The 25,873-nt window shown below is 55.9% G+C and overlaps 11 protein-coding genes across 11 annotated transcripts; 2 read left to right on the plus strand and 9 right to left on the minus strand.

Moving 5' to 3' along the window:
• Nucleotides 1-1,274: 1,274 nt before the first annotated feature.
• On the minus strand, nucleotides 1,275-2,224 carry EV422DRAFT_509671 (uncharacterized protein; the record flags this gene model as incomplete). The annotated part of the gene is made up of 2 exons (XM_053068866.1): nucleotides 1,275-2,084; nucleotides 2,150-2,224. The coding sequence occupies 2 exons, from the start codon at nucleotides 2,222-2,224 to the stop codon at nucleotides 1,275-1,277; spliced, it is 885 nt and encodes a 294-aa protein (XP_052921599.1).
• Nucleotides 2,225-3,002: 778 nt separating this feature from the next.
• Nucleotides 3,003-4,551, minus strand: EV422DRAFT_545057 (macrophage migration inhibitory factor-like protein). Its single transcript, XM_053071437.1, has 6 exons — nucleotides 4,411-4,551; nucleotides 4,019-4,078; nucleotides 3,865-3,928; nucleotides 3,685-3,734; nucleotides 3,526-3,618; nucleotides 3,003-3,323 (listed from the first exon to the last, which is right to left on the minus strand). Exons 1-6 carry the CDS (start codon nucleotides 4,453-4,455, stop codon nucleotides 3,285-3,287), a joined length of 351 nt encoding a protein of 116 aa, XP_052921600.1. The 5' UTR covers nucleotides 4,456-4,551; the 3' UTR covers nucleotides 3,003-3,284.
• Nucleotides 4,552-4,565: 14 nt separating this feature from the next.
• Nucleotides 4,566-7,174, plus strand: EV422DRAFT_281400 (glycosyl transferase). Its single transcript, XM_053065962.1, has 9 exons — nucleotides 4,566-4,928; nucleotides 5,007-5,085; nucleotides 5,188-5,381; nucleotides 5,476-5,629; nucleotides 5,701-5,818; nucleotides 5,904-6,101; nucleotides 6,168-6,441; nucleotides 6,518-6,615; nucleotides 6,687-7,174. The coding sequence occupies exons 1-9, from the start codon at nucleotides 4,729-4,731 to the stop codon at nucleotides 7,028-7,030; spliced, it is 1,659 nt and encodes a 552-aa protein (XP_052921601.1). The 5' UTR covers nucleotides 4,566-4,728; the 3' UTR covers nucleotides 7,031-7,174.
• A 144-nt stretch (nucleotides 7,175-7,318) lies between these two features.
• On the minus strand, nucleotides 7,319-8,694 carry EV422DRAFT_571604 (nucleoside diphosphate kinase; the record flags this gene model as incomplete). The annotated part of the gene is made up of 5 exons (XM_053073013.1): nucleotides 7,319-7,513; nucleotides 7,601-7,719; nucleotides 7,828-8,021; nucleotides 8,100-8,308; nucleotides 8,599-8,694. The coding sequence occupies 5 exons, from the start codon at nucleotides 8,692-8,694 to the stop codon at nucleotides 7,319-7,321; spliced, it is 813 nt and encodes a 270-aa protein (XP_052921602.1).
• Nucleotides 8,695-9,648: 954 nt separating this feature from the next.
• On the minus strand, nucleotides 9,649-11,154 carry EV422DRAFT_281832 (uncharacterized protein). Its single transcript, XM_053065966.1, has 3 exons — nucleotides 11,142-11,154; nucleotides 10,581-11,051; nucleotides 9,649-10,294 (listed from the first exon to the last, which is right to left on the minus strand). Exons 2-3 carry the CDS (start codon nucleotides 10,737-10,739, stop codon nucleotides 9,866-9,868), a joined length of 588 nt encoding a protein of 195 aa, XP_052921603.1. The 5' UTR covers nucleotides 10,740-11,051; nucleotides 11,142-11,154; the 3' UTR covers nucleotides 9,649-9,865.
• EV422DRAFT_281815 (uncharacterized protein) lies at nucleotides 10,836-11,708 on the minus strand. Its single transcript, XM_053065964.1, has 3 exons — nucleotides 11,550-11,708; nucleotides 11,142-11,445; nucleotides 10,836-11,067 (listed from the first exon to the last, which is right to left on the minus strand). The coding sequence occupies exons 2-3, from the start codon at nucleotides 11,393-11,395 to the stop codon at nucleotides 10,953-10,955; spliced, it is 369 nt and encodes a 122-aa protein (XP_052921604.1). The 5' UTR covers nucleotides 11,396-11,445; nucleotides 11,550-11,708; the 3' UTR covers nucleotides 10,836-10,952.
• Nucleotides 11,709-12,247: 539 nt separating this feature from the next.
• Nucleotides 12,248-13,649, minus strand: EV422DRAFT_561506 (uncharacterized protein; the record flags this gene model as incomplete). Its single annotated transcript, XM_053071958.1, has 4 exons — nucleotides 12,248-12,703; nucleotides 12,761-12,959; nucleotides 13,031-13,201; nucleotides 13,514-13,649. 4 exons carry the CDS (start codon nucleotides 13,647-13,649, stop codon nucleotides 12,343-12,345), a joined length of 867 nt encoding a protein of 288 aa, XP_052921605.1. The 3' UTR covers nucleotides 12,248-12,342.
• Nucleotides 13,650-16,422: 2,773 nt separating this feature from the next.
• On the minus strand, nucleotides 16,423-16,824 carry EV422DRAFT_607859 (uncharacterized protein; the record flags this gene model as incomplete). Its single annotated transcript, XM_053073825.1, has 1 exon — nucleotides 16,423-16,824. Exon 1 carries the CDS (start codon nucleotides 16,798-16,800, stop codon nucleotides 16,423-16,425), a length of 378 nt encoding a protein of 125 aa, XP_052921606.1. The 5' UTR covers nucleotides 16,801-16,824.
• Nucleotides 16,825-18,509: 1,685 nt separating this feature from the next.
• On the minus strand, nucleotides 18,510-20,584 carry EV422DRAFT_545118 (uncharacterized protein). Its single transcript, XM_053071438.1, has 5 exons — nucleotides 20,115-20,584; nucleotides 19,856-20,027; nucleotides 19,408-19,613; nucleotides 18,972-19,336; nucleotides 18,510-18,887 (listed from the first exon to the last, which is right to left on the minus strand). The coding sequence occupies exons 1-5, from the start codon at nucleotides 20,464-20,466 to the stop codon at nucleotides 18,834-18,836; spliced, it is 1,149 nt and encodes a 382-aa protein (XP_052921607.1). The 5' UTR covers nucleotides 20,467-20,584; the 3' UTR covers nucleotides 18,510-18,833.
• Nucleotides 20,585-20,733: 149 nt separating this feature from the next.
• On the plus strand, nucleotides 20,734-24,572 carry EV422DRAFT_545125 (amino acid permease-domain-containing protein). Its single transcript, XM_053071439.1, has 10 exons — nucleotides 20,734-21,340; nucleotides 21,628-22,343; nucleotides 22,413-22,568; nucleotides 22,646-22,671; nucleotides 22,756-22,818; nucleotides 22,890-23,084; nucleotides 23,157-23,664; nucleotides 23,756-23,978; nucleotides 24,052-24,120; nucleotides 24,184-24,572. The coding sequence occupies exons 1-10, from the start codon at nucleotides 21,092-21,094 to the stop codon at nucleotides 24,262-24,264; spliced, it is 2,286 nt and encodes a 761-aa protein (XP_052921608.1). The 5' UTR covers nucleotides 20,734-21,091; the 3' UTR covers nucleotides 24,265-24,572.
• Nucleotides 24,261-25,737, minus strand: EV422DRAFT_282004 (uncharacterized protein). Its single transcript, XM_053065967.1, has 3 exons — nucleotides 24,579-25,737; nucleotides 24,427-24,504; nucleotides 24,261-24,360 (listed from the first exon to the last, which is right to left on the minus strand). The coding sequence occupies exon 1, from the start codon at nucleotides 25,494-25,496 to the stop codon at nucleotides 24,663-24,665; it is 834 nt and encodes a 277-aa protein (XP_052921609.1). The 5' UTR covers nucleotides 25,497-25,737; the 3' UTR covers nucleotides 24,261-24,360; nucleotides 24,427-24,504; nucleotides 24,579-24,662.
• Between the last annotated feature and the right edge of the window lie 136 nt (nucleotides 25,738-25,873).

Consider the following 25,873-nt stretch of genomic DNA (forward strand, 5'->3'; position numbering starts at 1 on the left):
TTGGTCGGGGAGGGAGGGGGAAAGAGGGTTTGCATTGGAATCCCGCTTTTACCGTAGTAATATACTTTTGGGATCGTTGCGGCGTAGTATCTATCTTTGCTTTTCGCGCCGGCGGGACCGGGCCTGGGCTGGATCCGACGTGGCGCTCGTGCTTTCGCACCTTTTTGTTCATGAACGTATATACAATCATAACCGTCTTCCGCTTCATCGTCGTTTCACCATTTATCGAGCCAAGAAGAGAATCGTGGGAGCAATGGGCTTGTAGAACATCGTTGAGTTCCGGCCGTTCAGAGGTACTCCATGCTTGCAAGACCACCAACAGAACAGCCAACAGGTTTGCTGCAAATCCACATCAACCACCGCACCAGATTAGTCTGAGGAAAGCACTATGGCGGCCGTATTATTATTCAGACATATGTACCTTCATCATGCGTCACGGCATCAACCCTTGAGCAGGTTTCTCAGATCTATACATATAGGGGTAACGAAGCGGCCAATGATGTGTCCAAATGCCCCTCCAACAATCCCAGACATCGAACGGCCTTCAGCTCCCGATGGCCGGCAACCTCCGTCACAAAGCACGTCCCAGCGAGAAGATTCCCTCAGAGCCCGTCTAGCTGAGTCGCCGAGTCACTAGATCCACAGCTGACTCCCAGCCAATGTTTTCACAAGCGTCCCAACTTTGAAAGTGCACTATGATTTCTTCCCCTTCCAACTCCATTTGGCCGGTGACCTCCGTCACAGAGCACCTCCCAACGAGAGGAATCCCTCCGGAACCCGTCTCGTTGAGTCACTGAAGCCATGCGCTGACTCCCGGCGCATGTTCGGGGGGAGGGGTGCGGTACCTTCCGGGGTGTCGAGGAAGTGCATTAGAGACGGATCACAGCCTGCGAGTTTCGGATGCTGTAGTGCTCCTGCGCCCCGTAGATGCCGTCAGCATGTAGTGGCTGTTCTCTCCCTGAGGAGATCTAGATGGTAGACCCAAGTCATCCTTGAAGCGGGTTCACCTTTCCAAAATGAGAGAGGAAGAGAAGTTTGGACGCCTACAGCCATATATACAGTACATACATTCATGCGACAAGGAGAAGAGAGACACAGTCATGAAGAGGAGAAGACAGATACAGAAAGAGGGATATACAGATTTGGGTTTATAGGAGAAAGAAAGACATGTACAGAAAAGGAGTCTGGTGTGGTGAGACAGTAGTTCGTGGGATATATCACATCGTATGAATGGGTTGCGTTGAGACTTGTATATCTGAAGTCAGTGACATGTCTCACACCGACACGGTCGGCTGCGTCTGCTCGAACGTAAACGTCCTAAACGCTGGGAAGAGGGTGTCGCCGGGGATGGTCTCGATGGGCAAGGGGGCGCCGTCGGTGGGTGTGGGTGCGGCGGTGGGTTCTTCAGTGGGCACATCGGTAGGAACATCCGTGGGAACATCTGTAGGGGTATCCTCAGTAGGAGTCGGCACAACCGTCTCCACCGGCACATCTTCCGTCGACGTCGGTTCATCAATACTAGTAGGGTCGTCCTCCCCGCCCTTCTTCTTCCCATCCCGATGATGGTGGTGGTGATGGCGGTGGTGGTGATGACGGTGATGCTTCTTACATTTCTTCTTCTTCTTCTGTTCACCATCGACCGACGGCAGGTCCGTCGGAATCAACGGCGGACTCTCATAATCCGCCGTAGTGGTAACCACGCCATCAGCCGGTGGCAAATCAGTCGGAATCAGCGGCGGACTCTCGTAATCCGTCGTCGTAGTGACCACCCCATCAGCCGGTGGCAGATCCGTCGGAATCAGCGGCGGACTCTCGTAATCCGCCGTCGTAGTAACCACCCCATCAACCGGCGGCAAATCGGTCGGAATCAACGGCGGACTCTGGTAATCCGCGGTCGTCGTCGGGATCTCGATCCCCGTGCCGCCGGTCTCGAAGATGGGGAGGCGGGTGAATGTGTTGATGGCGGGGGCGTCGCTGAAGATGGGGAGGGTGGTTGTGGGGTGCTTTTTGGTGAGGTTCGGGGAGATGAGGCCGATCGGGGGACCGTCGGGGTTTTGCGGGGCGCGGCGGGCTAGGTCGTTGAGCTGGGGGAAAGGGGTGGCGTTAGAGAAACGGTTTTGCAACATTCTCCCCGACAGGGAACACTTACGGGAATAGCTGACGCTATGAGACCCGAGGAGGCGCTTAGGGCCGCGAACGCTAGGACCAGCTTCGTCCACGCCATGGTGGGATATGTGATGTGATTTGATGGGATATGGGGTGGGTTAAATACACTCAATCAAACGATGTAATGTAGGTCAATTGGATAGGAGGGGAGATGGGATTCCTTCGAGCAAAAGGTGTTGACGAAGCCGCTGCCCACTTCTCGCATCTTTATACAATGGTTCTATCGTTGGGCTGCAAACGCCAAGACTCTCTGATCACCGAATGATCCAGAACGAAGCCGCCCAAGCGGGGAAGCCTGGACATGAACGTTGCGTGGGGAAAAGCGAGTCGATCAGGTTTTGTCATCGCGTTGCACGGCGGACCGTGGCCGTGCGTTTGTGGTCGACGTGCGTGGACGACAAACACATGCACATGCACATGCACATGCAATCACCGTGACAGCTCGCTCGCAGAGGCTCGAACGGATGTCCGCGATAAACAAGCAAGCAATGTGAGATGAGCTTTTCGCCTTGCTTCCGGAGCCCTCGAAAGGATGAAAGCAGCTCTCGTCCTTCCGTGACATCACCGTGGTTCAACGTCGAGCGATGCTGGCGTGGGCATGATTGGAAATACTGGCAGCTTGGATCACTTCTCTGACTCCGAAGTTCCTCTCGCCGCGCACACCGCATGCACATGTATGTAAGACTCGAGTGCACGGCGACGGCCAGTCCCCGCTCCAAGCCTCACTGTGTCGTGAATCGTGATCTCGATCAGGAAAGAGTCCCGGTGCAGGCGCACAAAAGGCGACGCGCCGTCAGTCGCGCAATCTACTGTCATTTTCTTTCTTTTTTCCGACAAAGAATCGACCGACATTCAACGACATCAACTTGAAGGCCGGCGAGATGCAATGGCAGGAAACTATACGGAACGAATGTATTCGATCGATGACTAGACATCGCACGCACAACAGATTTCCGCTTGATAGTTCATACTTCCTAGTATCATATTCACGACAAACCTACGCTTTTCAAAACCATTGCCATGCACCTACGCCGTTAGACCTATCCGAATCCGGCCTACATCTGCTCAACATCATCGACTTTTTGCACCCAATGGCATGGTATTGCTGTGCGTGCCCCTTACAACGTCGCGAACGTCGCGCCGGCGTAGCCCACGTCCTGGAGTGAGGGAGTAGTCCAGAGGATTGGAATGCATGGGTTGAAGGGAGTTCGGGGAGGAAATTCGGTTAATGTCCACGAAGCCTAGCCGTGAGATCATCATACTCCAGCCGACAAACTCTCCTTCCCCGCGCGATCCAAATGTCGGGCCAGCGACCCCGAAGACGTGCGGCCCACTCATTCAACCAATTAACGGACGCACCTCAGCGTCGAAATGCGAGAAAAAGATGTAGTACCGATAGGCGGGCACTTTGAGGTGCTTCTCCAGGAGGGGTTGGATTTGGGCGCTGATTTCCTGTTTGGAATATGAGGTGGGTATTTCAGAGAATCTTGCGTTGCGAAGTTCCAGACATGCGCACACCTTGTTGTTCTCCTTTGTCAACCCACCGATCGACTTGACCTCAACGATGGCTGTCAAGCATGTAGTGGACGTACAATGACAGAATCAAGATGAGATCAGTGGCGGGCGTGGCATATGTGATGGTTCCCAACGCTAGTTTGGCATCCTCCTCCCTCCGCCGTCATGCAGAGGACAACTCACCAGCCGGTTCCTGACTGCCACCAAACGCGAGCGTAGCGTTCTCGTTGATGTTCACCACCATGTACTGATTTCCAAATACATCGATCAAGATTGACCAAGGAATGATTATGCCAGGAACTGCTTGTGCTATGGGAGATCTAGCGCCGCTGCATACCTTCTCGGGTTTGGACAGAAGCTTCACACCGAGGGCCGAGAGCGCCGAGACGAGCGCCTCCTGTGAGAAAGGAGGCAGAGATACAATGAGAGGGCGAGTCCTGGTATACCGTATGCCGAGCTCCGAGTTCCTCAGCGCATCCAAGACAGCGGCCGCCGTCGCGTAGCTCAAGATGGTGATGAGAACGACCATCACATGTCATCGCACACCTCCAAACCGGCGCGAATGTCGTTCTTTCATCCTCCCGCTTGCTCAACCGACTGCCTTCCCAGGTTCAACCCATTAACAGGTCCTTCCGAGTAGCCACCCCTTCGTCTTCCATGCTCTCTCTGCCTACCCCTCTATGCGCGTGTAGCTGCCCCAAGGTGGTGATGGAACGCTTTGACACTTACGCGGTCGGTTGCGGTTGTGTTTGTTTGGATGGTTAGGAAGGGCATTTCTGCTTGCTGATGACAACTTGGTTGGGGGAGGGTTGGGGGTTGGTTGCGGAGGGAGGAGAGGGAGGGTTGCCGTGTGGACAGAAGCTGCAAGTGTGAATTGAAGTGTGAAGTCGCCGCGTCCTTCTCGCTCCTCCTTCCTCCTGTTTGTCGAACCCTCTAAACCTACTGTACCTACCTCGGGCAGCAGCACTCGCAGAAGGGGACGGTCGCAGGCGAGCAGGCCATAGTAGACCTACATATCCACCCTCTGGTCTCCTTCAGGGCCACACCATGAGCAGCGGCAGCCCACAAACGGTCCACCGGCGAGGGGGAGGAGTAGGAGGAGGAGGCAGCGGCACCAAGCCGACCAAAGCATCACGCTCGCCAAAAGACAGTCCAGAACAGCACACACCGATCGTCGGACGTCTGAGCGAATACCTGCCAATTGTCGTATTTGCCACCTTCATCAAGCTCCTGCTCGTCCCATCATAGTGTGTGTCTGTCCTTCTGCCTCCCAGCCACAGTCCGCCCCGATGATCTTACACTCTCCACCCGTTCTTTCGTCGCAGCCGCTCAACAGACTTTGAGGTACACCGCAATTGGTTGGCCATCACGCACAGCTTACCCATACATCGATGGTACTATGAGGTATGTACCCCAGGAGCGGGGGCCTTCCTGCCTTGTCCATGTGGAAGGGTATCCATGCCCTTCTCCTGTCGTCGCGCGAATAACGAACTTTGACATAAGTAGGACACATCGGAATGGACTTTGGACTACCCGCCTTTCTTTGCATGGTTCGAGCATCTCCTCTCGCGTATGGCCGCGCTTGTCCACCCGGAGATGCTGGAGGTGAAGAATCTGGGATATGCGAGCTGGCAGACGGTGCTGTTCCAGCGATTGTCGGTCATTGTCACCGAGGGTGTGCTGGTATATGGGGCTGCCAGGTGTGTGCATGGGCAGGTTGTTGTCGGCGACCGAGTGGGAATGCCATGCGGCTCATCAACTACGCCAGGTGCTGACGTTGGTGCCCACGAGTAGAATCGCCAGCAGATTACACACCAAGACCCAACGGCAGATCCTATTCGGTATCATCTTCCTCAGCCCGGGGCTGCTGTTCGTGGATCATGTGCATTTCCAATACAACGGGTTCATGTACGGCTTGCAGCTGCTGTCCATCGCTGCCATGCTTGAGGTGGGTTGCACACCAGCGAAGAGGATCGAACATCTGGTGTTGGGGCTCATCAATGTCTCTCCTGATGCCAGGACCGACCCCTGCTCGGGGGAATTCTGTTCGCCGTCATCCTGAACTTCAAGCACATCTATCTGTATCAAGCGCCCGCATACTTTGTTTACCTGTTTCGGGTTTACTGCTTTAAAAACGGTAAGGATCATTGCATCACTGACGCCTCCCCAATCTGAAAACTGAAAAGAGGAAAACTGACGTAGAAATCTGTTAATGCCCGCAGGCACCTTCTCCCTCACGCGATTCACCACCCTCGGCCTCTCAGTCCTCACAGTCTTCGCCGCCTCCTTCAGCCCCTTCATCCACCACCTCCCACAGATCCTCTCCCGCCTCTTCCCTTTCAAAAGAGGACTCTGCCACGCCTACTGGGCGCCCAACTTTTGGGCCCTGTACGCCGGCGCCGATCGAGTGTTGGTGTTAGGTGCGCTTCGCCCCCATGCGTCTCTTCACTTCACCCATCCTGTATTCAGTCCATACCCACCTACAGCCGCAAAGCTCTTCCGCCATCCCCGCCCCCCCTCCCTCGCCTCACCCACACGGGGCCTCATCGGCGACACAACCTTCACCCTTCTCCCCGCCATCACGCCTCTGCACACCCTCCTCCTAACGATCGCGACACAGTTACCCGTCCTGTACGCTCTGTGGAAACGACCAAAAAAGGATGTGTTTGTTGACGCGGTTGTGATGTGTGGATTTGGGGCTTATTTGTTTGGGTGGCATGTGCATGAGAAGGCGATTTTGATTGTGCTGGTGCCGTTGAGGTATGCGTTGTCTTCTCTTAGGTATGGGTGGGTTGTGAGGAGAGGGTTATGCTAATACGCCACCTTCGCCGCTTAGCCTGACAGTAACCCGCTCACCCGCCCAAGCCCGCATCTTCTACATCCTGGCATGCACCGGATACTTCTCACTACACCCGTTGCTGTTCAAGGCCGCAGGTAACTGTGCCGCTGTACCCTTCCCCCTTCCCCCTTTCCCCTCACTCACAATTCATCCACTTCTCTCACAGAAACACCCCTAAAACTCCTAACAACCCTCGCCTTCGCCACCATCGCTCCACCTTTCTTGTCCGCTATCTCCTCTGGCAAATCACTGGGGTTGTACATCCACGAAAAGGCCTATCTTGCACTCTTCATACCCCTGTTTGTGTACACTGATGTTGTGCAGCCGTTTTGGACATGGAGACAAGAACTTCGTGGTGGTGGTGGAGAGGGAGGGGGAGATGGGGATGGGCTAGGGGAGGGTGGAGGCAAGTGGACGTTCTTGCCGCTGTTGGTGACGAGTGTGTATTGTGCGGTTGGGGTTGTGTATTGTTGGGGGGTTTTGGGGTGGAGGGTTGTGAGGGGGATGTAGGTGAAGGGGTGGGTGAGGGGAGAAGATGGTAGAGCTTTTTCATTTGTCACATATCACGTCACCTTCACGCTGGATCAATCGTATGTACGCAGATGAAGTATATATTGATAGCGGGCCTCAAACTTCCTCGCACGCATGGATAACAGACTGCTTGTACGTTGCAATCAACCGGTGGAGCCGCCGACTTTTGTTCCCCACTGTCCTGTGTACATATCTCTCCCCAAGTCCCCCCCAACCAACTCCGCCCACACACACGCACATCCCATCACCACCTCCCCACCAAATCATTCAAACAACATGCACAGCAACCCCACCCGCACCCTCATGCCCATGAGTCTGTCCCCCTGTCTGCTGCTGCTGCGGTTGCAACCCCCCACCGGCGCTCGTCCCCCCCGCCGTCGTCGGAGTCCCCGCGCCCACCGGGGGCTCCACCACCCTCGGCTTATTCGGGTTGTTATCCGTGAGCCATTGGCCCAGCCACACCTTTGAAAAGCAATCCACCATTAGCCACATCACGATTGACTCGTTGGGGGGGCGGGAAGGGGGATGGATGTTTTGTGGTCAACGTACGGTGGGATTCGCAGGCTTCTCCTTGCACAGCTGCGTCAGCCCCTGCAGCAGGGTCGGGTACACGGTCGTTTCGAGGATCTGTTTGGCGGTGTCCGATGTGGGGGGTGGGTTTACCGGTGCTGGGCGAAAAACATCCCACAAAACATCAGAACATGAACACGTAAACCATTTTGAATGACCAAAAAAACCATATGAGATGGTGGGAGGAAACGTATGAGCAAACGTACTGTCTGGGAAAAAGAAGCGGAGGTCGCGCTCGACGGTCTCGGGGGAGGTGGGGATGTAGAACCCGTCGTGCAGCGCGTCGTCGTCATCGGCCGCGGCGTCGGTGGGTGCCTGGGGATCTGTTGGGTCGTTGGATGTGGTTCCCGTGGTGGGGGATGTGCGCTTCGTGTGGCGGCTGGCGTACAGCGCGCTCAGACTACATAGATGTCGGAGAATGCGTTAGCGGGGTGACATACCAAGCCATATAAACGAACCCGATGACTATACGACTCACCTCTCACCAGCGGGTGGATGATCGCCCTCATCCGCCGCCCCACCGAAAACGACTCGTTTTAAAGCATTCACCCCGTCGTGTCGCAGAAGGGCGAGCGCGACGACGGGCCCGGAGGTCGTGTAGGCGAGCAGGGCGTCAAAGTCGGGGTCGGAGGACCAGTCGGAGAAGAATTCGGCCGATTGTGTGGGGGTTAGGCGGGTGCGGCGGCGCTGTGGGGGGGGGGGGGAAGAGGGGAGATAAATTAACGGAGCAGCAACAGGACGGGTTAGTTAAAGAAATGGACCACAGCTGTAACCCCACGTTCCGTTCTTCCCCGTCCACTTTGACCGCCCGCGTCCTCACAAATCGGATGTGCGTCCCTCATGACAAGCCAGGCGCCTCTCTATCCCTCCCATATCCCATGTCCATATCACATCCCATATCACGCCCCCCAACCTTTACCCCCCCGTGCCCCCTCTTCTCGCCCGCAACGAAACCCGGCCCAAAACCCCACACATACATTAAAGATCTTAAACCCCGCCTGCCCCAGCTTGTACACAATCTCCGGCTCGTGCGCGGCCGCGTCCGGTTTGAGGAGGAGGAATAGGCGGTCCATTGCTTCTGTCGAATTGGGCTGATATGTGTGTGTTTCCGTTTGGAACGATCGTGTTTTACGTTCCCTGTCGCTACCTCTGTTTCTCTGGCGGCGAGTGACAGTGATGGCGGCTTATGTCAGCTGATGACGCACGCGATGGCTTGCTTCGTGTGTTTACTGGCGCTGTCAGGGAGGTGCTGCATGTGCATAGCCATGTACGCATTGAACAGGAACCACTGTTCCGTTTTGCACCAGTTCCAAGCGTCATATCAGTCACACTCCTACTGCATGCGCCGGTCGGCTCTGCCTCGTTCTCTTTCCATAGCGCACGGACAATCAGGGTGGGGATTGGGGACTTGGCGTCGGAGAGGTTGGGGGTATAGCGGATGTGGGGGCGACAAACGGTTCATGAATGCCACGGACGCTGCGAGGAGAGTATCCAGCGGGGTCCCACCACTCTACGAACCCACCCTCCAGATCATCCCCCCTCTGTATCCCAACGACGCTTGCATCGCGAATATCTCACCCATCGCCCCAAAAGTCCCCGCATTGCATACCCTCGGATCCCACGCAAAGGGCCGTCAGACAACCACCAGCGATGTGGCTGCCGTCATCGCGTTCACGAAGTCTACCGCTGTCTACACATGACCTTCGCTGTCGCTGATGTCAAGGAGGAAGTCTTCGACGGGAGGTGGACCTGGCTGTGTCCGTCGAGATCGCTGTATAAGACGTGCGATGGCAGGATCAAGCTGCTGTAGCGCAACCGGGGTAGGCAGATCAGACGAGGACTGTACTCCTCAGACGACGCCCGGCCAAGGCGACGGAACCCCCGGGATCGAACCCAACCTTCGCCCTCACTATTACTATCATCGTACGTGAGGACCATCACCAAAGCGCAGGACCAGTGCAAGTGGTGTTTCTGCTGATATTTATCATCGCACGCATTGGTTACTGATAGGATGTGCATTGGCTAGTCAGTTCACACTACGTATGCATGACATATGTGGCATATGAGTAAGAGGCCAGAGGTGCATCGTGTATCTACATGAGGGCTTGCAAAAGAAAGGGAAAGGGCGGGGGGAGGCTACGCTATAAGGGCAGTTGTATTGGCTACGCTCGTAGGGAAGGGGTCTACGCCAAAGGATTGGGCGGGCCAGCCGACCTCGCAACCCACCATCTGCCTACACTAAACCTATGACTTCCCCACACACCTCTCCGGAAACACACCCTTAGCCCCCGTCCACACATTCCGTCCATAGACCCACCCATCGTCATACTTCGTCTCCACAACCACCACATCGCCCTTCGCCACACCCAACTCATCCTCGCTCCCCGGCGTATGGGATGCGACCGCGACTTCCTGCTGGGGTTCTGCGGGCGCGTGGTGGGCGATCGTCTCGTATTGGGGTGGCGCGGCGAGGGTGGGGTTGCGTTGGTACAGGGAGTGTTGGCGGGTGGGTGCGGAGGAGCCGTGGGAGTATACGCTGCCGTCCATGCTGAGAGCGGTGCCGACGCGGGAGGTGGAGGCGGCGCTCATGTGGGAGTCGGTGTGCACGGCGGTGCTGTGCACGGCGTCGGAGGGGGCGTAAGCATGATACCTCTCGGCGGGGATGACCGGCGCGACGGGCGGAACGGAGGGGGCTGCTTTGTAGGCGGGCTGGACGACGGACGGCAGGGTTGTGGATTTTGTGGTTTGCGCGCGGCTGCGACGGCGGTAGAAGAAGTACGCGAGGGCGAGGAGGCCGAGGAGAACGATTGGGGCGGCGACTGGAGAGGATGAAAGGGTGATGAATTTTAGCGGATAAGATCGGGGAAAAAAGATGAGTCGCTAGTACAAGAGAAGAAGAGCGGGAGATTATTTCGGGCGGACGCTTTACCTCCGACAGCGATTTTCCACGTGTTGCTACTAGCCGGGTCACCCTCTCGTCGGATATCTGCAGCATCGTCCCCGTCCGAAGTTCCAACAGACGAGGGTGTGGTTGACGGGGTCGCGAAAGGAATGGACGACGTGGATGGCGTCGATGTTGACACGGGCTGTGGTAACATCCCCAGCAAAGCGCCGCCATCGAGACAGCCCACGTCAAACTTATTGAAATGCCTCTCTCCACCGGTCAATGCACTGATCAAGTGCTGATCAATGCATCGGGAGTCACCCCGGACAGACGTGGCGTTCGGGGTTCTCAAGCAATCTTGGTCGGTGTATTGGGTGAAAGTGCCGGTAGTGCAGTTAGCGGTAAACCAGATAAAGCCGGAATAACTGGGGTGGCATTTTCCGTCGGCTAAGGTAGTGGAAGCAGATGAGAGGCTGCTTTCGGGCAGACCCACAGATCTTGGATCGGCGTACCGAGATAGTAATACACGGAGTCAATTACGCTGTCCTTCAAGCAAGCCGTACTAATGATAAGGAGCAGCAAGCAGCATTTGAGATCAGAATCGGGAAAGGGACTGGGGGCCTTGAGGCTACTTACTCGACGTATCTGGTCGCCCTCATGTACTGCTGATACCCATTGGTTGGCGGCTTTAGCAGGTCCCCCAAGTTCATCCCACAATCGCGAGTCAGATAGTTGAGACCGAATTTTGCGCACACTGAAGGGTTCGTGCAGGCGGCGGTGTTCGTGTTGGTCGCTAGCCTGACGGGCAAGTGGACTAGGAGGAAAACGGAAAAACAAAGAGCGCAGGTTCGACTTTCAGGTGTGCGAGAGCTGTGTGCCGAGAAAAGCATTCGCAAGTATACCTGCCGGATCGCAAGGCTGGGAGTCGTAATACGAAACCCTGTCGAAGGACAGTGGTGAGATGACGTGCCCGCACAGATTGTAAGTGCGCCTACGACGAGCCAGGCCGAAATACGAGTGAATTCCTTCCCCTTGTATACAGACCTAGTTGCAGTTGCAGCGGCACTCATGGCGGGCGGTTATTGTTCTTCCCTTTCAGTAGCAGATCGTCGTTCACGAAAGGACACTCGCCAGTTAGGGGAACGGAGACATAGCAAGAGGGTTCTATACTCATGTCGCCTCGGTCCCGCCCGGTGCGCACGCCTCCGTTCTCTGAACTTTGCGAGGGGAGCCTCCCGATACAGCGCCGCCTTCCCACGGTCCTCCTGCAGCTTTTCTCTGCGGAAGGGCCTGCAAGTTGTATACGGGCGCACATGTGTTACCCAGAGCGGGCCCTGACGGCTTTTGTCAGTGGGAGGCTTGGGATGGAGTTGCAACTTGGACGGGACAGCGACCTGCAGAGTGCGGCTGAACATGAACTTGCATGCTCATCATGGCTCATCGAGACGCCCCTGCCTGGAGAGGGATTTGGCGGCAGCCGAGTGCTCATCTCCAATCTCCTTATCCTCTTCCGCTGGGTCGGAAGTGCGGAACCAAGCCAGTGACGGCATGCCGCACCCAACGAGTGTCCCTCTTTTCAGGTGGCCTGCGCCCTTACATTCTCAATTACACAACCCGTACAGGTCACTCGACGGTGACTGTGTCAAGTTCACCTAGTAGAGAAACGTGGTAAGCTTCGATGCGCACGAAAAAACGAGGAAGCCGCGGACATGGCGCTGTCGAGAATCTGAACCGTATTGAGATACAAGTTGCCATCATCGGCGACGCCTCAGGCAGAGGTACAATGATGTGGATGGCAGATAACCACCACGGAAAATGGGATGGGGTGAAATCTAGACTACCTACGGTTACGGGAGAATGCGTCTGGTCTGCGGCCATTGCCAAACACCACCGAACGCACAATCGAGAGGAAATTCTTGGTGCTCAGGACGTCCCGATTGTGCACTTTCATCCGTAGTGGTTGTCTCCCAGGGATCTCAAATGGCGTCCAGTCTTGGTTGATACATTCGGGGTTGGGGCAACCCACCAATCCATGGACGTATTCCATTCTTCCCGTTCTAGCTTGCCACGGCCGAGGTGATAGCCGTCGTCGGATGTTTTTCTTCACACGACCGTGGCAGTCGGGGCACACGGACGACGTTCGATACTCATCTAGCAAGTAACATGGAATGCCGTTTCTCGCAAAGAGTGTGCGGAATCTGTTCCATGATGAGTTAGCATATTATAGTACATAAAAAACAATGATGGTCACTCACCCCTTGGTCTTCGATGACTCCTGAAAGCGCATCGTTTTCCCAGCATCGCTCCAATCACCCAAGATGACCGAAAAATGCTTTCCATACCGGCGTCGCATGTTCTTAATGAGCTTGCTCTCAGACTTTTGCCGCAGTGAGAACGCCTTGAATCTGCGAGCGATGTGAATCTCATCCCGGTAAAACTCATCCAGGGCGGGATCTGGGATATGGATGGATGTCAGCCCATGTATTACTAAATTTGAAGATCAAAATTGAAGTAGAACATCATACCCGCATGTACGTGATCCACAATGAATGCTGAGAACGCCTCGATGTTCATGCTCTTGTGCGACGGAATATGTGATTCCATGTCAGCGATGCCGGCATTGATCTTTCGCTCTCTCATGTCTCTTTGAAAGTACCGAGACTTTGTCTCGACCGCCCGTTGATTGGATGTGTATCTGATATGGGGTGGTGCATTGTGAGAACGCTGCAACGGAATGTCGCCGCAATGGGGATGGTGGGGATAGGGGCGGTGGGAGCGGCAGCGGAGACGGGGGGCTGGGGGGCGGAGACGGGGGGCTGGGGGGCGGAGACGGGGGGCTGGGGGGCGGAGACGGGGGGCTGGGGGGCGGAGACGGGGGGCTGGGGGGCGGAGACGGGGGGCTGGGGGGCGGAGACGGGGGGCTGGGGGGCGGAGACGGGGGACTGGGGGGCGGAGACGGGGGGGGGTAGCGGAGACAGCAGGGCAGTAGTAATCAACTGAAACGTATTGAAATGGCCGCTCCTTCTTGATGTCTCGACAGAACAAGAGGTCACGCTTGCCCGGATCAATGCTGACGATGTTTGGAGCCTCCCTTAGTTCGGCGATGTGGTGCTCAAAATACAGCTGTTTGACTTCTTCCTGCATTTGGGCTTTGCTGCGCTTCCGGGCCCGATGGCCGTACTTGAGCCCTGGCTTCTTGAAGTGGATGGTAGCGGAATACCCATTTGTGCTGATTGACCCGTCAAATTTGAGACCAAGCTTCTTTCGATCCTTGAAGACCTTGTCCTGCAATCCGTCATTCAGCGAGGTGATTGTGAGGTGATTGAAATAAGCGCAGAAGGATAGAGACTTACATTCACGTTGAGAACTGTCCCCACAGCTGCTGCTTGCGTTGATCGGTGAGTTTCCCCATGCGACGTTGGGGCAAGCCCAGGATATGAGTGGCTAGGATCTTCGTGTCGATCCGAACGGATGACTGGATTCAAGATTTGCAAGAAAACAGCCGCATTCCACGGCGCTCATAGAGGCGTGAGAGCTCACAATAGGCACCTGTGATGAGGCGAGGCAGGTGCGGACCATGATTAGACAAAAGCGGAACCCGCGGGGAGGGGGGGGACGGAAATATACTAACTCACCTAAATATGGCATTGCGTCCACCGCAAGGCTGTACGCAAGCGGCTCATCCTGGGGAGGAAACCGAGCCCATAACTCGTCGAGGACGGTCCGCTCAAGTCGTGTGAGGCGCACAAGCTCCTCTTCAGTTGGGTACTCTTCAAACGTCGCGTACTTTGTAAATTGACGGACCCGCTGATAATACTGTCTCCGCTGCGCTCGGCTGGTTCTGGCTCTACGGAGATGCAGTACGACTTGCTTCAAACCAAGCCTCTCATTGACGTAGCGCAGAAACATTTGCATGAAATGCTCTTGTACGTTAACTTTGAGGTTTGCAAGGATGCTCGTAGCCGTGTACGCTGCGGTCTGTTGGCAATTTCGCATGCGGATGGGGGCAAATCCGTGAACATTACAGTAGTCTTGAACCCATGGACGCAACTCTTGCGCAATGAGCGGATTGCCGTTGTAGTTTGGATTGTTGAGCAGCTCAAACATCACGCTGATGTGCTTGTCGGTGATGTCCGGGAAATTGTGTAGAGGATGATCAGCTGTGGTGGGCATTGCGGTCAGGACATTGTTTTATGGGAAATATACAGTATAGTGTACCTCAAAAACTCACCAAGGTAGTACTTGATAAAGAAGGTGGTGTGGCGTGCAAGGACGTGAACATCGGCGATGAACGTTGTCAGGCGCTCCCTTTGGACTTGATTGTGATTTTGGATTCGGTGAAGGGAAACCTTTGTGCTGGCGTGTGTCTGCGGGCGGGGTCGTTGAGCTGGTGGTGGTGGCGGGGGTTCAAGCACCAGGGATCCACCCGGTGTGCTGGGAAAACGGAAAGGGATGGGCGCGGGGAGGTTCGGTGGGCGCTGCAGACCCCTGTCCACGGGTGAAAGCCCTCGCTGCTGCTGGTGCTGTTGCCCGTCTTCATCGCCAGAGCTCTCGCTAACCATGTCTGCAATTGCTTGGGGCAAGTGGCGCTGGACAGAAGGTGGGAAATCGAATCGCGGGGGTTGCATTGGTGTCTGCACAGCGGTTGGCGGATTTATGGGCAGCCGCAGGGTAACCGGAGTAACCTTCCTCCTCTTCCGCCGTGGTGTTTGTCCCGTAAAGAAGCCACCCCACCGGTGCCCCTGGAGCGCCTGGTGTGATGACATGATGGCCGTGCTGTGCCTTAAGTTCAGCCGAGACAGGTGTTGCAGGTGATCGCCTTGATAGCTGTGTGTCAAAGAACTCAGTGCTGTGGTAATGAAGCTGAGAACAGTGAGGAATTGCGGTTGTTACCTGGTGGTGGTTGGCGAGTACACATCTGCTTGCAATTGCGCTGGGTTCCGGTAAGGCCGAGCGTGAAGGCTGTAAGCAGTGTACAGTAAGGAGCGTGAGGAGCGCGAAGAGTGAGGAAGAGCCAGAGTGGGGATCCCCACGTTCTTTTACACGCGTGTAAAGGATGTGGGTGTTGTGGAACCGACCTCGTCCACTTCCGCAAATCGTATCAAGGGTCGGAGAAGGGTTTGTATTGCGAAGCGACTTCCACACACTTAAAGATACAAGAAGCAGGGGGGTGGGTGGGTTTTGAACTGATCTACGATTTGCGGATAACGTTCGTGGGAAAAAAAGGGAACGGAGCAGAAGAAAGAAAGTAGAAAGAAGGAAGCCTGCACAGTTTGTCATCTGCAGTCCGCAGTCACGTGTCCTCGGTCGATTTATTCGCGGGGCAAAATGCAATCGTTACTTTATTCCCCTTTCACACACACCACTCGTTTTATAGACATTCAATCGGACGGTCTGCCCACACACACAACCAGCTCTCTATCTGCAGAGAAGAAAAAGGGGGGTATGGTAGCTATAAAAAGGAAGCTGTGGCTGAAACTGGCTGTTTACAACACTCCCTCTCAGACTGCGGATCAAATTCAGTCCGCAGTCGCCGTCGCAGTCGCTCTGCATGATCCCATAGAACGTTCCGCTCTCAACTTCCGCAATCGCTTGAGTCCAGATCGGAGTAGGAGCCGGACTCGAGATTCGCTCTTCAAGTCACGATCGCTTGAGTCCAGATCGGAGTAGGAGCCGGGGTCGCGATTCGTTACGCCCTGAACTTTACGCCATCAACTTCCGCCATCGCTTCCGCCATCGCTGATCTCGACCCTTCCAGTGCTGAGCACGACCGCCGCTTGCGGGAGGTCGACCGGCATGGGATGTGTTGTCGCTTCGCCGTCGTAGTCGTGAATGCCTCGGTAAAAACTCTCCCAGTCGCAAAAACCTCCGTGAGGAAAAATAGATCCTGGGAGTAGGAAAAGAGCGCATCGCTGTATCAGGCAACATTGGCCTTTCGGCGCAACCCTAGAGCGTGAACAAACTTCCAGTGTTTGTTTTCATCTAGGGATTTGGTAAATATATCCGCAACGTTGTCGTGCGTATTGATCTGAGTGATTTCTAGGGCAGCGGCGGCGGCGGCGGGGGCTTCTCTGGCGTTTGGCGTAGTAGCTGCGTTAACTGTGTTGGCTCTCGCTCTGATGAGTTTGATGTCTTCGTCCTTGAAGGCGAGAGGCATAGTGGTTTGAAGTTCATTCCATTCCATGAATGCTTTAATCTCATCTTTCCAGATTTGGTAGTTTTCGCCGTTGGCAGAAAGGACCTCTACATGGTTCAATTTGGAGGCGGCAACAGTGGCGTTAGTGGTGGATGACATGGTTAGATTTTTAGGGTAAGCGTCTTGTTTTGTTGTTTTAGAATGTGTAGATTTTTCGCCAGTGGGATTGGGGGATTTTTTTTTTTTTGTGTAGTAGCGTAGGCGGTCTGGCTCTAGCTCGTAGGTGGAATGGGTTTTGGCGTAGGTGGTCTTTCTCTAGAGTAGGACGCAGAGTAGAATGGTCTATGGTGCTGATAACGTGTTGTGGAACTCGTTACTTTATTCCCCTTTTACACACACCACTCGTTTTATAGACATTCGATCGGACGGTGTGCGCACACACACACACACACACAGAAAAGAAAAAGTGAGGGTACGGTAACTATAAAAGGCAGCTGTGGCTGGAACGGGTTGTTTATAACACTCCCTCTCAGACTGCAGATCGAATTCAGTCGCCGTCGCCGTCGTAGTCGCTCTGCATTCTGATCTCATGGAACGTTCGCGATTCGCTCTATGATGAGAGAGTGTGTCAGGAGCAGTGGAGATGGCGGAGACAGTTGTCTCAGAAACAATGATGAACTCACCCTCACGCAAATGCATAATCCTCCTCCTCCCACAACTCGGAGCCCGCTGTCTCGTCGCCACCAGATGTAGATCCGTATGACGACACGGACTCCGAGTGTGGGAGGCTCCACCGACGTATACTCCTCGTCGTCATCCTTGGCGTCGTCGGAGGCCGGGGTGAAGGCCCGCGCTTCCTCTGCCTTCTGCTTTGCTGCGGCCAGGTGCGCTCTGTGGGCGTCGTAGAGGGGTGTCGTGTGGGCCTTCATCGCCTGGCGTGTTGCTGATCCGCACGTCTCCCTCACTAGCTTTCCCAACGCCCTCCAGTGCCCCTCCTCCTCTTCAAGCGCGGCCAGCTCCTCCTGCGCCATCTCGTCATACCCCTCCTCCTCGTCACCGGTCGTCGGGGTGGGCGCTGCTGCTGCTGCTGCTGCGGCTGCGACCCCTGCTATGGCGGCAGCGCGGGTGGGGCGGGTGGGGATGGGGGCAGGGTTGAGAAGGGCGGAGATTGGGGCGGGGTTGAGGAGGCTGGTGATTGCAGGGGGGTTAGGGATAGGGGCGGTGGGAGCGGCAGCGGCGACGGGAGGCTGGGGGGCGGAGACGTGGGGAGCGGCGGCAGAGACGGGGGGTTGGGCGGTGGAGACGGGGGTTGGGATGGTGGAGACGGGGGGATGGTGGGCGGAGACGGGGGGCTGGCGGGTGAGGTGCGTGGTGGCTGGGGCGGGTGCGGGGAGGGTGGTTGAGGGGACGACGGGTTTGCCCGGGAGAGCGGCGATGGCATCCAGATATGCCTGCGCGCGCCCACACTTATTGCAGGCCGCCCTGGCTGTCTTGACGTTGTTCACAATGCCCGTTCGCCACGCGGCGAACGTCCGAGCCCCGCAAACAACGCGTACTCCTCCAGGAGCAAGGCAGGAGGAGTTTCGGTTGTCCCTACCCCTCCCTGCTCCAGCACCAGATTGAGTTTGGCGTGGGGGCGCTTTGGGCATGGTTGTTGTCGTTGTTGTCGTTGTTGTTGTGTTGTCGTTGTTGTTGTTGTGTTGTCGTTGTTGTTGTTGCTGTGTCGGGGTGTGGATCTCGGCGTGTGCTGAGGTTGGAAGAAGAGAGCGCGAGGAGGAGGTCTCAGAGACAGGGACCGCAAAAGTAGGTAGGTTTGACAGTATTTTGACAGTGTAGGCATATATATACAGTGTAGGCATATACGGTACAGGTGGCCAAAAGAGCGTCCGAGAGAGCGTTCCATCACGTGGGTTTCATCACGTGAGCGTTGCGCAGGCTTTAATAAGTCTGATACCCGTGGTGATTTGTTGAGCGGATGTGTCACTGTGCGGCGAGATAGCGTCAGAAACCCCCCCGTTCACGAGGACCGGAGTATACCTTTTACAATTCATCGCAGCCACGACCACTCGCCCAAGTGCATTCTATTCAAAAACAGTGCATTTTCCCACCCCCCCCATCATACGCCGCAATCCAATCCCAACCCAACCCCATTTTTCTCCCTGCCTCCCCAAAAAAACAAGCGCCCGAAGCCGTCATATCGCAAAATAGGTATCCCCCATCGTATACACCAGGCTCGCATTCACCAACTGTATTCCAAAGAAGTTCAAATCAACCAATCAGTCAGTCCCCACGACCGTCTCATCCCAAAGACCTCAGAGCAACAAACTCACATTGTCAACAGCGGCCCTAACATCCCCCTCACCCACGCCAAACACTTTCCCAAGCACTTCCAAATTCGCGCCGGTCTCCGCTGTTCGTAGATATTGTTCAATCCGCGTTTGTAGTGTCATTGTTGAAGAGTGGGCGGGAGGGCGTGATATAGTGATGGCGGCATCGTTGGCGGACGCGGCAGAGGCGGCATCGATGGCGCCCATGAGTTCTTCGAGGTCTTTGTCTTCGAGGAGGGAGTCCATTAGGTCGTCTATGTTTAGGTCTTCGGGTTTTACGTCGGTGGGGGGTGGTGGGGCGGTGTTGATGGGTGGGTCGGGGGCGGGTGGGGTTGTGGTTGCGTTGTGGTGTGGAGGGTCTGGGTGGACTGTTGAAGAATCCAAGCAGATGCGTTAGACGACGGCAATGGGGATGACCGATCAATGAAGCGCAACTTACGCTGCTCAGCATAACTGAACGCCAGCCGATCTTCCTCCCATCGACGTTTCGTTGGAATCGTTTTTGTCTGCCGTCCGTCAGCAGCGTTCGAGGTGTGTTGATTTTCGCCACCGTTTGATGTCTTGGGGAAGTAGTGGTCCCGGTATAGGCGCATGGCTTCTAGGGGACGGAGGATCTCGATCAGGACGTCTTGGCAGATGCTGAACCTGTGAAGAGAGAGGAAGCGATTGCACACACAACGCGATGAGTCCGACGACGATCAAAACGCTTTGTGGCTGATTTCCCTCGCGATGAGATGATGAGTCTCATCAAGGGATGTGCGGAAGCGTTCTTGCGCCCGCTGCACAATGCAGGGCTCGCTTTCCTCCCACTCGCCGAGCGCGGAGCCTTACCCATCCCTCTCGCCCCTCCCATTGTCGAGGAATCCCTCCAGCGGAAGTAAACGTACCCAGTGCACTCAACCCATCGCCGCTGCTCGCCCTGTTTCTCCCCCTGAAACACATATCCCTTCCTCAGCGTCCCCAGAACATCCACCATGGCACCCTTCACCAGCCGCTGAGCTCTCGCGGAATGCTCGAGGTGTGTTGGCAGCGAGAACGAAATCAATCCCGTCCCGTCATCTATCAATAGATCGCGTGGGTGTTATTCATCGGTTTTCAGGCTCCACACCTCGTTTTGTCCCACCCCAACTCTCACCCTTGACTAACCGAGAACAAACGAATGCGAAGGAAACATCATTTCCCGCAATCGTCTCGACTTGTCCTCCTCGCCCGGCTGAGCCCCGTACCGCCTTTCGGACGGTGGTTCCGGTGCGGCCATCACGATAGCGACGATTATACCCGACACGCGCACATTTTGGAATTCAAGCGGTGGGTTGCCTATTTGGAAGACGGGGGGTTGGGATGGGAGTGGCCGTTGCTTGTTGTTGGTGGTTGTTTTCTTGTTTCGGCGGGTGGTTGAGGATAGGGGTTGTTGGACGGGTGTTGCGGCGAGGAGGTCACGGATGAAGAGCACCCTGTGGACGGCGGGGTCAGTTCTGTTGAAGGAGGGAGTGCTCATGCTGCTGCTCTTTGTCGTTGGTTGAGGGAGGGAGCCCCTGGAGTGTGTGTTTGTGAGCCTTCTGGCCGGCTGTTTGTTGTGCGTCCCGGCTGCTCTCCTTGAGACTCCATCTGCTTCTTAGGGTTCCAGATGGGTTCCAGATGGGGTTCTGCATAGGGAGTCATCGGGCGCCGCGCGGAGGTGTCCCACTCAGCGTGTTCTTCAGTCCCGTCCGGGTGGGCTGCATGTCCTTCGTCTCCTTGCTTTTACGCCACCCCCCCCCCCCCCGGAGTCATCACGGAGACAAGCAGGTGGGGAGAGCCACATCCACCCCTCTCCCTCACCCACTCACCCACCCACTCGCACTCGCACTCGCACTCGCACTACCCCCACACTCGCCGTGAATGCCCGCCATCAACGCCATCCTGCGTTCCTCGCGTGACTCGGACGACCTCGGAAAGGGAACCGGAAAGGGAAAGGGAAAGGGACACCGAAACGGAGAGAGACCCGGAACGGGAAAAAGGAAGGATTTGACACGGGAACCACTTCGGGCGTTCGTCGCGTGAGCTTCAGTCATCTGGTCGGAACGTCTCGTCCTACCGCGTGTGTGGAAAAAAAAACCCCCCATTTCCATTCTCAGAGACACATGTACACCCTGGAAAATACCGGCGAGACCCCCGGTCGCAACATTCCCATGACTTTGCGGCAGGGCGGCGGAGTATCTGCATTTGTATCTCGAGTCGACTCGGAACCTTGGGCATCGGGCTCGGAGGAGGACTTTGGGAGCAGGCAGAGACTTTCGAGAAGGGTTGGGGCGGGTGAAGGTGGGGACGGGGAGAGCGTTGATGTGGATGGAGATGGGGAGGTGGATCGGGATCATGGGGATGATCATGAGGTGAGGATTTATGAGGTGGACGCGGCGAGGGTATGGGGGCGGAGACGCGAGCGAAGCGAGCGACATTGCGCCGCTTTTCCTGCCCACGGCTCTTAGCGAGCTTCAGTGAGCTACATTCCTACCTACCGCATTTTAACATCCTCGTTGCGAGGGGAGAGAGCAGGGGATCCTTTGTTGGTGGTTGATGGTCGGTGGTGGATGGTCGGTGGTGGATGGTCGGTGGTGGATGGGTATCATGCCATCATCGCTCACGGTGCCAAACATTTTCCAACCTCTGAACCCCATAGCATGCCCAAGTCCAAATCGACGAAACCCCAACATCCGCCCAATGCAAAACCTTCAACTGCAGGACATGCCAACGTCACGTCATGCACGTCGATCTTGGCACCCCCGAAACATTCACCGCCGGCTCACTCCGTTTCGTCACATCCACTCAATCAAAAGCCACCGCCCACGGGCAGCCCTCACGGACGCCGCGTCTCGGCAAAGAATGGGAATTCGCAGGCTGGGGAAAGACCCTAGTCACCGAGCTCCGCCCAGCCGTCGTCGACGCGCACGGTCAACTGGACTTCAAGCATCAGATGGACCAATATAGAGCGACGGCGATCGCCGCGGTGGCAGTGACTGGCGGCGCTTTCTACAGTATTGGCCAAATCGTCGTCGCGGCTGGCCAATACGCACCCATCTCGGCGGCCCTCGTCTGCATAGTCGTCTTCGCCTACCGGTCCATCTTCACAGAACTGGGCGTGATACCCCTCAACGGCGGCGTCTACAGCCTACTCCTCGTCGGCTCCACCAAGATGATTGCGGCCATGGCGGCATGTTGCGCTATCCTTGATTACGGAGGTTCGGCTGTTGTCAGCGCGTCCACTGCGAGCAATTATTTTCATGGCCAGTGGGGATTTGTGGACACATACCCGTTGACGATATGTGTTCTGGTCGTGTTTGCGTTTTTGGCGCTGGGCGGGGTCAAGGATTCGGCGAACTTTGGGCTGGGGATCTTGTAGGTGTTTTCAAACGATTTTCTCGCATGTCTACAACTCACTCTCACCACACCCCACTCCTAAATCAGCCTCATCCACCTCCTCACCCTCCTCATAATCATCTTCTCAAGCATCGTCTTCTGGGCCCGCAACGGGTCCGACACCTTGATAGCAAACTGGAACGCGCCATCGCCGTCCGGGAACGTCGCGTACGATCTCTTTGTTGGGTGGTGCATCGGGATGCTGTACGTGCGTATTTGGTTGTTTTTCGACTTTGGCAATGGAAGATCTTGGCGTGCTTACCATGAGATCGGATGCGCAGGGCGTTCACGGGGATTGAGACTTGTCGTATGTGTTATCTACATCAGGGCTGAAGGGAAAGGCGAGGGTGTCGGGGGATAGTGTACTGACCGAAATTCGGGGTTTATCTAGCGAATTACATTGAGGAACAACGGCCGGGCGTGTACCCAAAAACAATGCGGAATCTAGCTTATCGTAAGTCGCACTCCTCTCTCTACTCGCATACCAAAAAAAGCAGTAGCCCAACAATCGAACTCCCCCTCTAGTTGTAGCATTCTTTATGCCCGCCCTCACACTCAGCTGCCTCGTCGTCCTCCCGCGCGCCGACATCCAAACAAACGTCGACTTTGTACTCTCGTATCTGGGCCGCGTCGCAGTCGGGCGCGGGCTCGAGGTGCTGATATCCGTCGATGCGTGTATCGTGCTGTGTGGCGGGGTGCTTTCGTCGTTTGTCGGGATCAGTAAGTCCTTCACAACACCCCTTCCTATATACCACACCACAGAAAAGTTGACTATCTCTTTTTTTGGCACAGTGGGCCTAATGAAACACATGGCCTCCGACCACCTCCTTCCGCACTTCCTCCTCCACACCAACACCCTCACCCACACCAACCACTACATCATCGCCGCCTTCACCCTCCTCTGCCTCCTCCTCATCACCGTAACAGCAAACAACACAACCCTCCTCTCCCTCCTCTTCGCCATCGCGTTCCTGTGCCTGCTCATCCTGTTTGCTGTAACGAACCTCCTCCTGAAATATAAACGCGGGAGGTTGAAACGGGAGCGTACGGCGCGGTGGTATACGGTCCTCTTCGGGCTCCTGGCGGCGGCGGCGGCCGTGGTAGGGAACGGGATACTGTCTCCGAGCATGATTGTGGTGTTTGGGAGTTTCTTCGGGGTGTTGTTTGTGGGGATGCTGGTGAGTATCGGCAAAGTGAGGTTGCTGAGGATTGCGCTGTTTGCGGCGGACAAGTATGACGGGCTGGAAGGCGTTAAGGAGAGGTTGGTGGCCTGGGTGAGGAGGGCGAGGGGGCATCCTGTGTAAGTTGGGGGGGTTTTTTTGTGTTTGTGGGTTTTTTTTTCGACTCGCTGCACTGAGATATGTTACTGAAACCTTTTTTTTTTTGTAAAGCGCATTCTTCACAAACCACCCCGAAATCCACGTCCTCAACAAAGCCGTGCTGTACGTCGCGCACAACGAACCCACGTCGAATCTCAACATTGTCCATTTCTGCGACGACGATCATCGGGGCGTCGATGGAGATGCAGACCCTGCGAGCGGCGGTGTTGTAGCGGACCTGAAAGTGAACTGCCATGTGCTGGACCACGTCTATCCGAAGATCTCGATCAATCTGGTAAGTGGGCCGTGAGTTGACATGCCATGCCCCCCCTCAAACTTACAGTGATGAACATTTTGCCCGAGGGTAGATCATCGTCAAAGGCCGCTTCGGCCCCTCCGCCGTCGCGTGCATGGCCAAAGCGCTGAGTATCTCGCGGGTGCGTCGCGTCTTGCTCTTCCCCCCCCCCCCCCATCTCGCGCGACTAACATGTGACTCGTAGAATCAGTGCTATATCACATGTCCCGGCGAGAAGGTGGGGCAGATTGGGGAGTTTGGCGGCGTTAGGATTATTATGTTGTGAATGGGGTGGGGTGGATGGGAGAGGACCTGTCTTGTGAAGTTAACCTGAATGTGGAACTAAGATAGGTGTACGTTGGGGGTGCGGTGGAAACTGCGTCTTATGCAAAGGGTGGGGGGATCAGATGAGGTGATGTGCCGTGGAAAGTCCTGGCCATACACGCACATGCCGAACATCCCTATCGTCACTTTCGCGCATTCCTCCTAAATGAAACCGGATCAAACCAAACGATGTTGAACAGTGCTGTGAAAAGAGGAATTGTATTGACGACTTACTGTAAAATACAAAGAAGGAACTAAAATGAAAAAAAAACCCACATTGTCCACCCCCCATCCCGGAAACATCATCGGTCTGGTCAACACGACCCTGGGGGTAAAACGTGCGCGCGTAGTCTTTAGGGGCTAAAACATGTCCCCCCCTAGTCCCCCACATGTCCAGAATCTCGCCCAAAAGTCCCCGCGCTCGCTGATGGGTGCAGCGAGCGATCCATGGCTCGGCGAACCTCCGATGCGTTGCAACGGCTGAGAAATTTTCCCATCGGTGGGCGTCTTATTCCGACGATGTCTGTAGGATCCTACTTGCTTGCCGAGGCCGGGGCGGACGTCTATTGTCGTTACTGGTGCGGATGCTCCTTGAGGGCGGACATCCACCGACTCGGCGCAAAAATGACTATGGATTCGGTTCGTCTTCGCGTCGGTGGATGTAGGGCGGTTGGTCGCTGCTTTGGACGTCCGGATGGAAGCTGATGGGTGATGATGATTCGTCACTTCACCCGGAACGGCACTCCCCGAGCGGTGGTCGGAGTCGTCGTCCGAGATGGCCCCCGGTTTCTGGCCCCGTCTTCGGGGCCTCTCGGCAAAGAACTCCCCAGCAAGCCACCCGAACAGCGCTTGCGATGCCCGTTCGGTAGCGTTGCCGGAGACGAGGCGTTCGCGGGATCCGTTGATTGCGACACCGGACGCGTTGATGGGGCCATGTAGGGGTGGTGGGCAGTCGACACGGGTCATCGGTAGTTTGAGTTTGTGGACCGGGGGGTAGTATCTGGGGGCCCGTATTCCGCACTCCCAATCCCGTCGACACGAGTGGATGATTTGTCCCCCCGTGCGGCGTTCGTATTGTCTCCATTGGACGCCGTGGATACGCTGTGAACGGCCCGAACCCCTTCTGCAGGCCCATTTGTCGTCCCCAGTGCAGCAGTGGCTTGCTTGCGGTGACCGGTTTCGGCTGCTCGCCATTGACTGCCGGTGTGGCTTTCTGTCGAGCTATTGAAGGACCTTGACCTGAACACCCCCCGCCCCCAGGAGATATCCGCATTCAAGTTGGCCGTTCTGCCGCGAGCGAAACGGTATCAGGCAAAATGGGCGAGGGGTGCCATATTCCTAGCGGGGGCAGATCTGGACCCGCGCTGGCAAACGACTGTCCAAGCATCGCCATCGCAGAATGCCGGATTCGGCAACGTTGCTTCTGGCGAGAAACCGATCCGAGGAGGACCCCCGATGATAACACGGTCTCCCTGAACTGCGCTTGGGCCCACGCCATGAAAAAGCGCATGCATCAGGAGTTTAGCGGCATCTAGCAGCATCAGCAGCGGCCGTTTGGGCGTAGCACTTAC

Source organism: Fimicolochytrium jonesii, assembly GCF_025526975.1.
Source record: "Fimicolochytrium jonesii strain JEL569 chromosome Unknown EV422scaffold_35, whole genome shotgun sequence".
NCBI lineage: Eukaryota > Fungi > Chytridiomycota > Chytridiomycetes > Spizellomycetales > Powellomycetaceae > Fimicolochytrium > Fimicolochytrium jonesii.

Bases quoted from the DNA above. Each gene is read 5' to 3' on its own strand.
- EV422DRAFT_545118 (XM_053071438.1), bottom strand. From the start codon at position 20,466: ATGAGCACTCCCTCCTTCAACAGAACTGACCCCGCCGTCCACAGGGTG. The intron at 20,028-20,114 runs GTTAGTCAAGGG...ATCTATTGATAG, and splicing joins TTCGCATTCGTTTGTTCTCG to ATGACGGGACGGGATTGATT. The intron at 19,337-19,407 runs GTAAGTTGCGCT...ATTCTTCAACAG, and splicing joins GTTCAGTTATGCTGAGCAGC to TCCACCCAGACCCTCCACAC.
- EV422DRAFT_545057 (XM_053071437.1), bottom strand. From the start codon at position 4,455: ATGCCCTTCCTAACCATCCAAACAAACACAACCGCAACCGACCGC. The intron at 3,929-4,018 runs GTATGCAGCGGC...TTTGGAAATCAG, and splicing joins TTCTGTCCAAACCCGAGAAG to TACATGGTGGTGAACATCAA. The intron at 3,735-3,864 runs GTGAGTTGTCCT...CATGCTTGACAG, and splicing joins TGGCAGTCAGGAACCGGCTG to CCATCGTTGAGGTCAAGTCG.
- EV422DRAFT_281400 (XM_053065962.1), top strand. From the start codon at position 4,729: ATGAGCAGCGGCAGCCCACAAACGGTCCACCGGCGAGGGGGAGGAGTA. The intron at 4,929-5,006 runs GTGTGTGTCTGT...CTTTCGTCGCAG, and splicing joins CTCCTGCTCGTCCCATCATA to CCGCTCAACAGACTTTGAGG. The intron at 5,630-5,700 runs GTGGGTTGCACA...TCCTGATGCCAG, and splicing joins CCATCGCTGCCATGCTTGAG to GACCGACCCCTGCTCGGGGG.
- EV422DRAFT_545125 (XM_053071439.1), top strand. From the start codon at position 21,092: ATGTACACCCTGGAAAATACCGGCGAGACCCCCGGTCGCAACATTCCC. The intron at 22,819-22,889 runs GTAAGTCGCACT...CTCCCCCTCTAG, and splicing joins AATGCGGAATCTAGCTTATC to TTGTAGCATTCTTTATGCCC. The intron at 24,121-24,183 runs GTGCGTCGCGTC...TGTGACTCGTAG, and splicing joins AAGCGCTGAGTATCTCGCGG to AATCAGTGCTATATCACATG.
- EV422DRAFT_281832 (XM_053065966.1), bottom strand. From the start codon at position 10,739: ATGGCGGCGCTTTGCTGGGGATGTTACCACAGCCCGTGTCAACATCGA. The intron at 10,295-10,580 runs GTAGCAACACGT...GTTCCGCCCGTC, and splicing joins ACGAGAGGGTGACCCGGCTA to GCGCCGGTCATCCCCGCCGA.
- EV422DRAFT_281815 (XM_053065964.1), bottom strand. From the start codon at position 11,395: ATGCTTTTCTCGGCACACAGCTCTCGCACACCTGAAAGTCGAACCTGC. The intron at 11,068-11,141 runs GTAAGTAGCCTC...CCTTATCATTAG, and splicing joins AGGGCGACCAGATACGTCGA to TACGGCTTGCTTGAAGGACA.
- EV422DRAFT_282004 (XM_053065967.1), bottom strand. From the start codon at position 25,496: ATGGCGAGCAGCCGAAACCGGTCACCGCAAGCAAGCCACTGCTGCACT.